Source organism: Phasianus colchicus, chromosome 1 (assembly GCF_987193195.1).
Source record: "Phasianus colchicus chromosome 1, bPhaCol1.hap1.1, whole genome shotgun sequence".
Taxonomy (NCBI): Eukaryota; Metazoa; Chordata; class Aves; order Galliformes; family Phasianidae; genus Phasianus; species Phasianus colchicus.
In genome coordinates, this window is record NC_143436.1 from 105,847,796 (window position 1) to 105,861,148 (window position 13,353).

Sequence of the window (13,353 nt, forward strand, 5' to 3'; positions counted from 1 at the left end):
TTGTAATCATTAGAAAGTAGCAAAAGTGGCATCAGAGATTTTTGATGAATAGATATGTCAGCTTAGTCACTGACTAGGCAGCAGGGCCTTCTTCAGCCCTTCTTCAGTACTTTGTCCCAGTCACAGACAGGCTCAGAGGAGTCTCATCAATGTATGCAAATAACTGAGGTGTGGGTGCAGAGAGGAAGGGGCCTGCCTCTTTTTAGTGGTGCCAGTGCCAGGTCAAGAGGCAATGGGCATAAACTGGATGCAGAAGGTTCCTTCTGAACACCAGGAAGCATTCTGGTACTGTGTGGGTGCTGGAACGCTGGCATAGGCTGCCTATAGAGGCTGTGGATTCTTGTCCTCAGAGATGTCCAAAAGCCATCCTGACGTGGCTCAGGGCACGTGACCCTGCCCTGGGTGACCTTGCTAGAGCAGAGGTTGGGCCAGGTGTTTCCAGAGGGCCCGGCCAGCCTCAGCTGCTCTGTGATTCTTCAAGGGAAAAGCGGATAAAAAACTATATTTCTGAGGTAAACTCCCTTATGAAGTGCTTTCCAGAAGGTCCTAGTTTGCACTGTGAGAAATACACCTGCAAAATGTTTCTGGAAAAAGCCATCAGTTGTGGATCATCTACCGTCCAAAGAAGTGAAAAGAAAAGCAGGAATAGGAAACTATCGAGAAGAAGTTTCCTATTCCACTCATTCAAATACAATACACTCAAAAGATAAACAAAAGACTAATAAAGAGCCAAATTATCAGGAAATGACACTATATAATCAATAATGTCATTTCTATAACCAGATCCAGGTTTGCAAGTACACTTTCCAATTGTAAGCTTGCTGTTTTTAGCAACTTTCATCCTCCAACAAGAGATGACCACTTTGTACATCACCTAATGTTTTATTTTTGAGAAGGGACTCCATCCCAAACAGACCCAATACAGAAACATGCAGGCAGATTTTTTTTTGACACGTTGCTGGTCATAACTCCCGTGTCTTCTCTGCACTATTGGGTTACCTCTTGCTGCACGTAGCAATTCTGGGCTCTCTGTGACTTTCACAGAACTAAGCTGGAAACAAAATTAAAAGCAGAGTTAAAATTGGCCTCATTTTCCTTTCGGTATGAGTTGTGCACTTGAACCGTGACTCACCAGGGTTTGCAGTCACACCCAAGAGAACCATGCACTGAGTGGCCAATCGCCTGCGCACAGGAGGAAATCCAGATCGACGGCTGATGGGCCCGGGCAGGCTGCCTCCTCCCACTGGATCACCGCAGTGACGTACAGACTTGCGATCGCTCCACCTTCTCAGATGAGACTCCAACCTGGTAATCAGTACCAGAAACTGAACGGCTTCTGTTGTGGGGCGTTTAATTTGCAGTTCTAAACAGAAGCAGGCACTGAATCAATTATTTTTCCTCTGTTATGACAAATGGGAAAACATACAACCTCAGAAAAATAAATAAAATAAATCCTTTTTTTTTTAATTTTATTTTATATTTTTCAGAAAGATATAATAACAATAATAGCAATTAGTACATTGAACAATCAAACTCTTTTCCTGGCAGGTAATTCTATGATCAGTATAGAAGCAGTAGGTTACAACAACAACACCATGTTGTGAAGTTAAAACCTAGCCAAGTATTTGAATGTATGATGTTCTTTCCTAATTTTTGTAGGCTTTCCAGTCTTAACCAAGCCTTCCAATAAATCACTCACTTTTGCAATCCTCCTGCGTAATGAAAGCAAACTGGGTGATCATAATGAAGAACTTATTTAAGCAAAACAGTGGCTTATTTAGTTATTTTATAAAAAGGTAATGTTATTATATGGCATAATGTTATGCCATACTGCAAAGGATCATATGCTTTCAAGTCTTTTTTCCACTGTCAGATACTCCAAAAGCAAAATGTAATGTGTAATGTTATAATTCACTGTTCTGCTACAGACATATTTATGATAGCTGAAGTGTGAGTCCTTCACAAGGTTTCCATCAAATCATTTAAAAATGAATCCTTCTTCAGGCATTAGAGTCCAAAGGCACATATGCTCAGATAAATTGGAATGACAATTCATTTCCATATTTTCTTCAGAGTCTTTGAGATGTTTCTGGCTAATTCCAGAAAACCTACCCTTCTGAATCACTTAACCAGTGTTTTTGTTGTTCATCTGTCTGTCTTGGTTGCGTCTGACCTCTGTAATGATTGTAATAGAAAAAACATTCCTCTTTTCTTTCCTTTCTTCACTATGAGTCAACATCCTTCTCCTCTCAGGGGTATGACTACAGTTCTTAGGGAATCGGTCCAAAGTTTTAATGTTTCAAGTATTGTGAAGATCTTTTGAATCTGCATATGTTTGAGAGAGAAGCTGTTTTTTTCCTACCTTCCAGAGTCTCTCCCACAAATACTTTTGATTCTTTAAGAGCACTAGGTGTGCCTCCTTCCGTGGATATAGTGAATGTTTCTTAGGCTTTAATCTAGGGAAGATATTTTGCATTTTACTGGAAGAGCAACAAACCAGTACTCCAGATATCCCTGATAACTTAGCACTAACGAGCAGACTGTGTAGTCAGAGCAGCTTTGAGCAAGAGGTACAAGTGTCCCAAGCCGGACACATTTGAGAGAATGATCTACCAGCTCTCAGCCCCTTAAATCAAGGAGCCATTCAAGTTGCTAATTGAGTCTATCAATAGACTATATTATGTGTGAAAGAAAACAGATGGGCTCTTTTTTCCCTAGCACCACTGAGGGCATTTTTTGAGATGAGCTCTATCACCCAGCATGAGGTCATAGGAAAAGGGAAAATCAAAAAGATGCAGTGTGTCATGTATATAGTTTGTGAAGGGGCACCTCAGTATAAGGTGTTTCACCTGGTCTCCCTACATCTTCCCAAATTCTCAGCACTTCCACAAATCTGTCTGCAGATCCGCATCTGGCTGAAAACAGCTTCTGCAGGTTTCAAACTTTGTGGTTTTCTGCTGCACTGAACTAATTCATTTAAAATCCACACAGCTGCTATGCCACAGCATTACTTGAGAATGCTCATCAAGCTCTAGACAACGTACACTGCCTTTCCCACAAACACCAAATTTTCCTCCCAAACTTCAAAAGAGCTGCTGTGTGATAATGTGTGGCCTGGGCAGTCTGACTGTAGTCATTTCATCTCACCCCCTGAACATTCCTGGTCTTTTCTCAGATACCTCAGGCCAACAATTTCCGTCAGACAAAATTAAAGCCACTAACAATTGTTCTCCAAGTTTCCAAGAAAGCAAATCTATTTTTTCATGAATAAATCAGTTGTTCTCTATCAAGCTAAGCACTTGGATGGGACTCCTTTAGCAGTTCTTATTTCCTGGGCTCCTCATTCACCTCCCTCAGACCATCCCAGCAGCCCTCTGTTGCTCCTCAGATAGAAATTTTAAGATGTTTCCCATCTTCTTTTGCCATTGTTTACGTGTGGTTTATAACCCTTTTCACACACACAAAATTGCTCTTTTTGATGAAAACAAACAAATTAAACCCCACTTTTTTTCCCCCATGGAAAAGTTTCTATTTTGTTTGAGGTTGATATTTTTAAAAACGTTATCCAAAAAAAAAAAAAGATCAGCTTTTAACTGAGAGGGCAGTTTTCACTTTAAGAAGCTTTGATGAGAATTTGGATCAAATCAACTTTGAGATAATCACGTTTATAGTTGCATTTTTAAAGAACTGTCCACTAGAGTATGATTTACTTCCAGATGAAAAGCATTTTTCCTCTTCTTTTTTATAAACAGGGAATTTAAAAATATTTTCCTGTGAGTAACAGTACGCTTTCCCAGAATGAACAAAAGACTTTTGTAAGCAAGAAACCATGAAAAATAAGCATGTGTGTTTTTTAAGAATTAGAACAGTACCCCACACACACAGCAAAAGACAGTATGGAAAGAAATTCACTTGGCTGCCTATGTTCTAGTGAGAAAATGCAGAAAGTCTTCAAAGGCCTTTTAGAAGAATTTATTTAACGATTTTAAAAATAGTTTTAAAGTATGAGGCAGATACACATACAGCCTACACGTGTTGACACAGCCCTGGGGTTTCCTTACTTAAATACATACATGCGACTTAGCTACACGATAGCTAGATTTTCAGATAGGAAATGTAGTTTAAGATTAAAAAATAGCTTTTGTGTTTGCAAGCTGACAGGAGGGAGTGGTTTGGACTGCAGTGAGCAGAATGCAAACACCATGATGTTCTGCATGGCTTCTGCCATGCTGGATAAGGATGTGTGCCCCAGCCTCCAGCCATGGCACCAGCCTCCTGCAGGTCCCCCTCAGGGACACTGGTGCTGATATTGTGGTGGGGCCAGGCCAACCCCAGATGCAAACTGTTCCCTCACCACCTGCCACCACGCATGCCTGCCGTGCACATGTGCAGCACAGCTGCTGCATGCATGCATGGAAAATATGTTGCTGGAGATGCTGGAATGCTGTTCATGCATCCATTTGTCTCAGTGCTTACGACACTGTGGTGAGTGCTTCCAGAAAAGCATAGGACCTGCTCCATGTGCAGTACAGTGCATTCAGTCCATGCATGGAGAAGTAGTGTGTCTGGGACAAGTTCACTACATCTGATTTACTACAGTGGTCAGTTTGCTCATTTGGCTCATGACTAGAAATCCTGGGTTCATTGTATATGCCTCATCACCCCATCACAGTGTAAGTATGGGGACACAGACAGATACCCTCTTTGGACACCATGCATCATGATCAGCCAGAAAGAACTGGACACGAAAGGCAGGAGATGAGTCCTTAGCATTTACATTTCTAAGTTACTTCTGCCAATGCCTTTAACACATTCTGATCCCAGCATCCAGCAGAAGTATGGATCGAGGTGCAAGATTCAAGTAACCCATAGTCCTCTGAGGGTTATCCACCAAACCTAACCCAGTTATCTCTGTTCCCAATGCAAACAGATGAGCGATCCAGGCAAAACTCCAAAAGGAGTTTCATCACCCCACTCTCAGACATCTACCATTGGAAGGGAAAAATTACCCTGTGGAGATGTCTATCTGGTTTCATGAACTGCACCGGAATGTAAATAAATTGCTTATACTAGACAGCTGGATAAAGATAGGTGGGATGAGTCTTACCTTTTGCGTTGGGATTGTGTCGCAATTAAACGAGAATTTATTAGCCAAGATTCAGTGGTATGATACTAGCTTCAGCATAGGAACTGAGGGCAACTGCAGAAAAAGTCAAACGCATATTAAAGTTAGAATCACAGAATCATAGAATGGCTTGGATTGGAAAGGACCCCAAGGATCATGAAGCTCCAACCCCCTTGCCGCATGTAGGGCTGCCAACCTCCAAATCTAATACTAGACCTGACTGCCCAGAGCCTCATGAATGTTACTGTTTTAGGCTGTGCCTGTTTGACCCAAAACCTGACTCTGTAAATTACATCACTTCCATCTATTTGGGCCATTACCCTACGAAGACAAGGCAGTGCCTAGTGAAACCTAGCCACAAAGTAGCAAGAGCTGAGACTGGTGCGCTCAGTGTGTCTGATGCAATAAATGACACAAGCAAAAAGATAGCAATAGTCATGCTTTTTCATGTCTTAAATATATCAGAAAAAGGGACATTCTTCTTCATTTTCTTTTAATTACATGCTTTATTCTTATTCCTTCTCATGCTCTCTAATCCCGTGAGCATTTGTAATTTCAATTTATACAGTGTTTAATCTTTAAAATATTCATTATTAATCTGCAGGAAGATACACTTCCTTATTTTGTCAGCTAACTTCCCAGATCTCCTTTTTGCTGGTTTTACTTCTCCTTTTTAGGAAAAAAGAAAAGGATTTTTTTTTCCCCCCATTTTTCCAGTTGTGTCTAATTTCAGTAAGGAAAGTATTTATTCAGTTCTTCTATGCAACTGTGAGTGAGAAACAAGCTGTTACACCATCATTTCTATTGTGTGGGAACTCAGCATTGCATCATCCTTAGCACTGAGAACAAGAGATGAAGATCCCTCCTTGCTGGGTGAGGTCCAAGGTTCGGTAGCCAATCTTCAAGCCAAAGTAAGAATTGTAAACAGTTTTTTAAAGCTGCTTGTTTTGTGTCTGAACACTTGGGGACTGGGAGTTATCAACATGTGTAAGGGAGTGAAAACTGCAAGTCATAGAAAGCATTAAGAACAACTAGAAAAACTTAGATTCAGAAAGCATCATTATTTAAAATGTAAAAACTCATAGTACTCACATCTCAAGCGTAAATATACTATTTGGATATAATGATAAAATGGCTGTTCTTAAAGATTTTACCAGTAAATTGCTTATGCTGTTTTATAATGAAAATCTGGCCATTGGCATGGATATTCATACAGGTACATAGTTCTGTTTGCTGTAGGCCTTTCAGAGAAAGCTCTGCTTGACTAAATCTCATGTACAGACAATACAGTAGATTGTTTATTCGTGTTGCTTTTATTTGTTCTGCATGGTTATCAGTTACAAATGACAACTATTACTTGGCCCACATCAAACACTCTTAAAAAATCCAAGAACAAGTAAAAATAAAATGAAAGGTGTGTCGCTTTGGAGTTTATGTGCCTACAGCAGGCACAGCAAAAAGACAAACTGACTTCTACCTGGTGCAAATCTAGACAAAGTGTTAACATCTATCTCAAAGGCTGTCCATTGAGGAAAAGGCAGTTTTTATTTCACAGACATTTGCACCTGCGTGCAGAGTTTACAGAGTAAATATTGCAGTTCTTCAGGGGGCTGGAGCAATCGGGAACCCTTCAGTAAACAAGCTGGAACTGCTATTCCAGGTGTAGTTGCAGATCTGCTTTACGATGCTTCAAGTTGTCATTTTTATTTGGATTGTGGGGAAGATTTCTCCTAAAGAAATGGAGACAAAAAAAAAAAAAAAACCTAACAAAATACACCTTTCAAAACAGAAGCTAAACGACTTAGAGAAAGTATACAAGGAAACACGAAACCTACCTGTGAAATGCAACCACTCCCTACCTTAAAAAAAAAAAAAAAGTGCCATTGAGAACCCACTCTTAAGCTAACAACAAAAACAACAAATCAATAAAGAGCAGGGACTTCCTGTCATCAGTTTCAATCTGGTATAATGACCATTGAAGAAAGACATTGAAAAATTCCCTTCTAGTTTGTAGTGGAAATGTAACTGTTTGGTGTTCAAGTTCTCCTCAGTTCACAGGGTGGGGTCTGGAAACAGCTCACACATCTTTGTGAGTTCTAGCTAGTTTACCACTGGAAATAAAGAAGAATTTAATTATCACTTTCATGGTAACTCTTCAGAAATTGAGTATAAATATATGTAGGAGTAATATCTGAAAGAACTTTGCCTCAAAGTTCTCAGGAAGGCTAAAACTAAGTATAGAGTATCCATTGAAAAAGGAGCTTGCGGAAGTCATAGGGCATGTAAACAAAGGACAGGACAAACAGTGTGTTTCATATTTTCTTTTTTTTTTCATAGAATCATAGAATATCTCAAGTTGTAGAGACCCGTAAGGATCAAAGAATCCAACTCCTGGTTTCACACAGGACCACCCAAAAATCAGATCCTATGTTTGAGACCGTTGTCCAGATGCTTTGTGATCTCTAGTAAGCTCAGTGCCATGACCACTGTCCTGGGAAGCCAGTTCCAGTTCCCAATCATTCTCTGATGAAGAATTTTTCACTAACACTCAATCGGACCGACTTCCCCTGATGCAGCTTTGTACTATTCCCTCAGGTTATATCACTTGTCACATCAGAGAGAAATCAGCGCCAATTAAAAATAAAAATAAAAATTCTATGATGTAAAAGTATAATTCTATGATTCTTATGTAAACAAAATTGTTACACTTTGTTAACATTTTGTAATAATGACATCCCTATTAGTCAGTATTACTGACAGTGCATCTTTCAGCCTTCCCATCATTAAAGTTTTATTTGGGACATGCAGTTTCCAGAAGGAGGTTGCCTTAATTGGGTTCCATGAGCAGACAGATGGAGTTTATCCCTCTCCCATATGGCCAACAGATTATTTTTTTTCCTTTTAATATACAATAGAGCTGAGTTCTTTCCATTTGTCCTTTGTTGGACTTTGCATTTTTTTTTTTTTCAGGATGATACTGAGGAGAACAAGCTGCCCTCAGGTCACTTTTTAGCATTGAGAGTAGCAGCTAGGTCTTTTTGAGTTGCTCTGGAGATTGAGGCCAACATTTCCAGGAAATCCTGAAAACCCTCCAGTCCTGGACAGCAGCTCCTAAGACACCTCTGAAGTTACCTTAGACTGAACTTTCACGTGTAGGTGGCACCACGCAAAAACACTCATTGAGACTGAAAAGCTGCATTCACGTTGTGATGGGGCTCCCATTCTGCCTTTCAACAGGACTGCTACCTCAACGCCAACTCCACCCTGCTCTCCCTTGCCTGTTGCTAGCTGAAAGCCATCTCCTCAAACCTTGCTCACTCACACATTCCACTCCCCCTACCATCCTGCCCAGGGCAGTGGTGCAGTCCCCATTCTTCAAAATGTTTAAGAACATGTGGAGGTGGCACTTACAAACATGGCTTGGTGATAGGATTCAGCAGATTGATGATTGGTTTGATAGATGTGTCCAGGCTTGGGACCCCCAGCACAAGAAGGATGTAGATTTGCTGGAGCGGGCACATAGGAAGGCATTAATATGATCAGAGAGCTGGAGCACCTCTCCTGTGAAGACAGGCTGAGGGAGCTGGGCTTGTTCAACCTGAAGAAGATTCTGAAGAGACCTCATTGTGGCCTTCCAGTACTTAAAGGGAGCTTATAAACAGGATGGAGATGGACTTTTTACACAGTGCAGCAGAGATGAACCAGGAGGAATAGCTTTAAACTGAAAGAAATTTAAGATTGGATGTTAGAAATCCTTTCCTCAGAGGGCGGTGAGGCGCTGGCACAGCTGCCCAGAGAAGCTGTGGTGCCCCATCCCTGGAGGAGCTCAAGGCCAGGTTGGATGGGGCCCTGGGCAGCCTGAGCTGGTGGGGGGCAGCCCTGCCCACAGCAGGGGTTGGGGTGGGTGGGCTTTGAGCTCCCTTCCAGCCCAACCCATTCTGCAATCTTATGACTTGATGATCTTGAAGGTCTTTTCCCACCTAAACAATGTCACAGTCCTATGCTACGACCCTATCTTTCCAGCTGCGTGGCACAAAGCTGACGGCTCAGGTAGACACGCTGCGCTGCATGCTGCTTCCAACAGACCAGGCCCCGTCCCTGTCAGGCAGTGTTTCAGCCCACACGGCACACGCTGAGTGAGTAACTTTTACCAGCAAAGCCGCCCCAAGGCCGGCACCTCAACGAAACGCCAGCCTAACCGTTTCCCACTGGAACGGCATCACCACGCACGTCACACACCGAGCGGGCGGGGCGCTGCGGCGCACGCGCTCTGCGTGCCTCCGTGGGCGTCTGCGCGGCGGCGGGGAGCGCGGCGGCCAATGGGCGGGCGGGGTGTGTGCGTGTGCGTGTGCGGCGGGGGGGGGGAGGCAATGTTGTCGGGAGTCACCTGACCGCGGTCGCCGCAGTCGGGCCGCAGCCGCTGGGACGGGAGCAGCCGAGCAGGAGAGAAAAGAAGCGGGGGAAGGTTAAACGGAGAGAGGCGGCGGCGGTGCTGCCCACCGGCCGCCCGCCCGGCCCGCGGCTGAGGGGCGGCGGCCAGAAGCGCTGAGGTGAGCTGAAGGGCGCGCTCTCTGTCGGGCGGCCGTCCCCCCTTCCCCCCCCCCCCTCCAGCGGGGCGCTGCGTCCCGCGAGGGCGGCGGGTGCCGTGTTACCTCTGCGGGGCTCGGCGGCACTGTGACTGGGGGAGGGCTGCGATCTCTTGGAGCTGGGAGGGCTCCGCTCCGCTCCGTTGGCGGGGAGGCGGCGATCCTCCCGTCAGGCTCGTTCCGCGCTGTGAAACGCTTGGCGCGCTTCGGGAGTGTAGCGATCAGAAAAGAATTGTCGTCTGCTTTTCTATCGAGTTGTGGTTGCGTTTTTCCTTTTCTACTGTGCGTAAGGACGTGGGGCCGCGCAACGCTGTGTGTCCTTTATGCTCTGAGAGTATCTGCACGGTGTGCTCCTCAGGAGGGCTTCCTTGGAGACCTTTCTTATTGAAACAGCGTTTGGATATCTTCAGGTGTTCTTCTGGAGCGTGTTTTCCAGTTCGTTTCAACGCAGAAGGAACTGACTTCTGTAGGCTGTCTCCGTCTGGTGAAGCGAATGGAAGTGGGATGCTGGGGAAGTCTGCGTCGCTGGCATGCTAACCTAAGTGCCAGGGTGGACACTTACGTTACATCTGCTTTGTTCTTGAGTGTTTTGTACTCGAAAGTGTCCCAAGCAAAGGTTTTAGAGTGGTCAGGGTATATATAATGTAAGAATTGCCTGGCGTGCCGTGCTCTTCACCTGATGGCTTTGATCAAGTGGCAGTGTTGCTGGGCAGAGACCGCACGTATCTTCAGAAATAAAACAGAGACGTCTTTGTATTGAGTTGTAATACGAGTCCCAAACCAAATATCTCTCCCCAATGCTTTGCACTCAGGAGTCCTTGTTCTGACGCTCTCGCATTTGATCAAGTAAGAAGAGGTGCTAAGGCAACTTCCTCATTGGTTTCCTTTTAATTGTAAACCTGGCTTTCTCCCAGTGCTGAGCAAACTGGCGCGAGGTGTTGGCGCAGGAGGGACACTGGAAGGATTCACCTTTCTCTGAGTGCTGGTGTTGTTGTCGTCCCTTAGGATTCTACTGCTGAAAGTTTCATGGGGGGGGGCTTTAGAGGCTGAAAAGACCTTTGTGGCATTTATAGCGCAGCTCTTGTTTATATACAGTCCTTAGCTAAACAGTAGTAATGTGTTGGTTGATGCAAACGTGGGTAGGAACAAAACCTTAATGGTTGTTTCAGCAGCTATTTTTTGCTTGCTTCAGTTGCATGAATTCAGCCTGGTATGACCAAATTGGGGATAATTCATGAGGACCCCTGCAGCTTTCCCTGCCTCTGGTTCAAAAGTTAACCATATAGGGGTGGAGGAAGGCTTATTTTGCTGAAACAGATCATAGCCCATGCCATAGGAGAAACTTCATCTCCAGCAGCAAGCTGTATTTTTCAGTTAAGGCAGTTCTTGTGGTGGAGAGGTTTGGTTTTTCAGTAATACAAGGGAGACCTTTGTGTTTTGTTTAAGTGCTCGTTAGCAGGTCAGAGTAATGCTCAACTGACTTGTCAGCTAGTGAAGCTTTAAAAAGAAGGGGGGGAGCGTGCTAGGGAGAGCAAACTGGCTTTAGAAACGTTAGTGAAATGCAAATAAATAGAGTTTAATCATTAGGTGTGTGTTGAAGAATAGTAGTGGTGTAGGGCCAGCCAAAATGCCTTTAAACTGCTTGCATGATAACAAATATTCAGGTGGACTGTGGAATCATGATGGACTTCTGTTTGCAAGTGACTTTAATTGTCAAGATAGTGTCTGCAGGTGTTTGGATTCCAGTCTTGGTCTGCTATCTAGTGCGTTAATAGGAAAGTAAACAGCATTTGCTATTGCTGCTGCTGTGTGAAGTCTGGCATTCTGCATCTTTTCGCCTAGTGTAAACTTGACTGGAGTTAGCAATATTTGTCCATGCTTTCTTCATAGATGTTCATATGCTGTTTTCATAGAAGTGTTTCTGAACTTTTGTTTCGGTTTCATATGCTGTAAAGAAAAGCTGTGGAAGCAAATGAGCTAAAAAGTGTATGCCACAAATAACATTATGAAGACTGTTTTCCAAAAGAATTTTCTTTGACTGTTTGCTCCTCAATTCCTGCATCCTTCACAAGCTCTTGGACTACAAATGGTTGACTTGCTATTTGTTACAAGTATTTTTAATGTACATACTTGTGAATGGATTCTGACGGTCATTGACACAACAAATGTAGTTTGTTTAACTGTGGCAAGGAGTAAAATGTGCAGATAGAGACATGAAGGTGTTTGTTCTTTAAGCAAAGGCAAGTGTTGACAGTAGGTGCCAGCTGTGCACGCTTTGTTAGTCAGTTTTATCCCGATTAAATATTTTACTCTGACTTGGGAAAAAAAAACAAAACCCATGCCTCTACTGAATCTGTGTATAGCTGCCTTCCCAGAATAATTGTTGAAGATTGGAACTGAAGGATTGTAAACGTTGGTGCAGAGCAGTCTCTGAAGTCTCTTCAATCCTTTTCATTTTTAGCACTGAAATCGCATCCCCACAAAGTGAGTATTTTCATGCTGTATAGAAAAACTTAGCTGAGTGTAATATAATGCAAAACAGCGAATAGAGGTGTCTAATTTTTTTTTTCTGGCTGGAATGTGATTATTGCATTATGTTATTGTAGGGACACTATCACAAAATTTATGGGGAGAAATTGATGTTTATACAGTATCAGTCTTCTGTGTATTTCTTCAAAATCCCAGCTGCTGGAGCCTTGTGTCTTCTAGGAATCCTAATTCTTTGTCCTTCTCTCCCTGCTCCAAGTACCAGGTATTTAAAAACAACTGAATCTTTAGGCTTAAAAGCTTGAGAATAAATCATGATTCTGAGACGTGACACTGGCCTGACTTCCCGTGATTCCTTTCAGTTCTCACTTGTGACTTGTCAAGAGTCCAAATGCTTTGGTAAGAGTGATGTTGCAGAAATACAGTCTAATCATTTTTTTAAGAGCTCACTTATGTAATTAAGCGGTATCATCCCGCTGTGTAGTTTGAATGGCCTAGACATTTAATCATGAATTTGCTGATCATCTAAAGATGAGATGTGCTTTTTTTTTACAGGAGAAAGCATTGCTTTAATGAACCGAAGCTTAGCTATTATAATCAATAGGTTTCTTGATCGCCGTGTTCAAGTATTTTTGAGCTGATGCTGGAGAGGCAGTAAACATGAATGCTAAAATGCTTGTTCATCCCTTGTCAGCATAACGTAAATCAGCAGCTATTAGCTGCTCCAGGCATTCATCTGTAACGTAACTTCATTTCCTTAAAAGGCGAGGTAGCTGGGGGCAGACACACGGGCAGAAAGCTTTAGAAAACAGCTTTTGCACTGTATTTTGAACAAACTGTCTTTTATCCAAACAGTCTTGCTTTAGTAGTAGGGAATGATAGTCATCTCTTTGTGCACCACATCTACGGATGGCAGGATTTTTTTAAATAGAATAAAATAAATGTAAATGTCTGCTGTAAGGGAACTGAGGGAAATAAGTGAGCTGCTTAAAGTTACTCAATACATCAGCATAGGAGTCAGGAGTAACACTCAGACTTTGCTTTTCAAGATTTTTTTCTTTTTCTGGTATACAATACCTTTTTTTTTCCCCCCAGCTGTTCAGGAATTTAAGGTATTCTAAGAATACAGGTAAGTTAGAAGCATGGTGGTTACTG

The 13,353-nt window shown here is 42.9% G+C and overlaps 1 protein-coding gene and 1 long non-coding RNA gene across 15 annotated transcripts in view; one reads left to right on the forward strand and one right to left on the reverse strand.

Annotated features, from left to right (window-relative positions):
* Positions 1-9,370, reverse strand: LOC116242116 (uncharacterized). Of its 10 annotated transcripts, XR_016459006.1 has the most exons (8): positions 9,106-9,247; positions 8,537-8,846; positions 6,961-6,984; positions 6,691-6,855; positions 5,108-5,200; positions 2,363-2,456; positions 1,133-1,305; positions 1-1,051 (listed from the first exon to the last, which is right to left on the reverse strand). It is a non-coding gene; the product is annotated as an uncharacterized LOC116242116 (long non-coding RNA). The 10 variants fall into 10 exon arrangements; XR_016459008.1 differs by lacking the exon at positions 2,363-2,456 and having other exon boundaries at positions 1,133-1,363; positions 8,537-8,631; XR_016459004.1 differs by lacking the exon at positions 2,363-2,456.
* BACH1 (BTB domain and CNC homolog 1) overlaps positions 9,371-13,353 on the forward strand; it is a 27,552-nt gene continuing 23,569 nt past the window's right edge. For 3 of the 5 annotated variants that reach the window (XM_090121647.1, XM_090121653.1, XM_031612713.2), the window contains exon 1: positions 9,472-9,675. Coding sequence is in view for 1 of the 5 variants with exons in the window: in XM_090121662.1 (XP_089977788.1) it covers positions 9,445-9,457 (13 nt within the window). In the remaining 4 variants the exon portion in view is untranslated. The other 2 variants (XM_090121662.1, XM_090121657.1) reach the window with 2 other exon arrangements.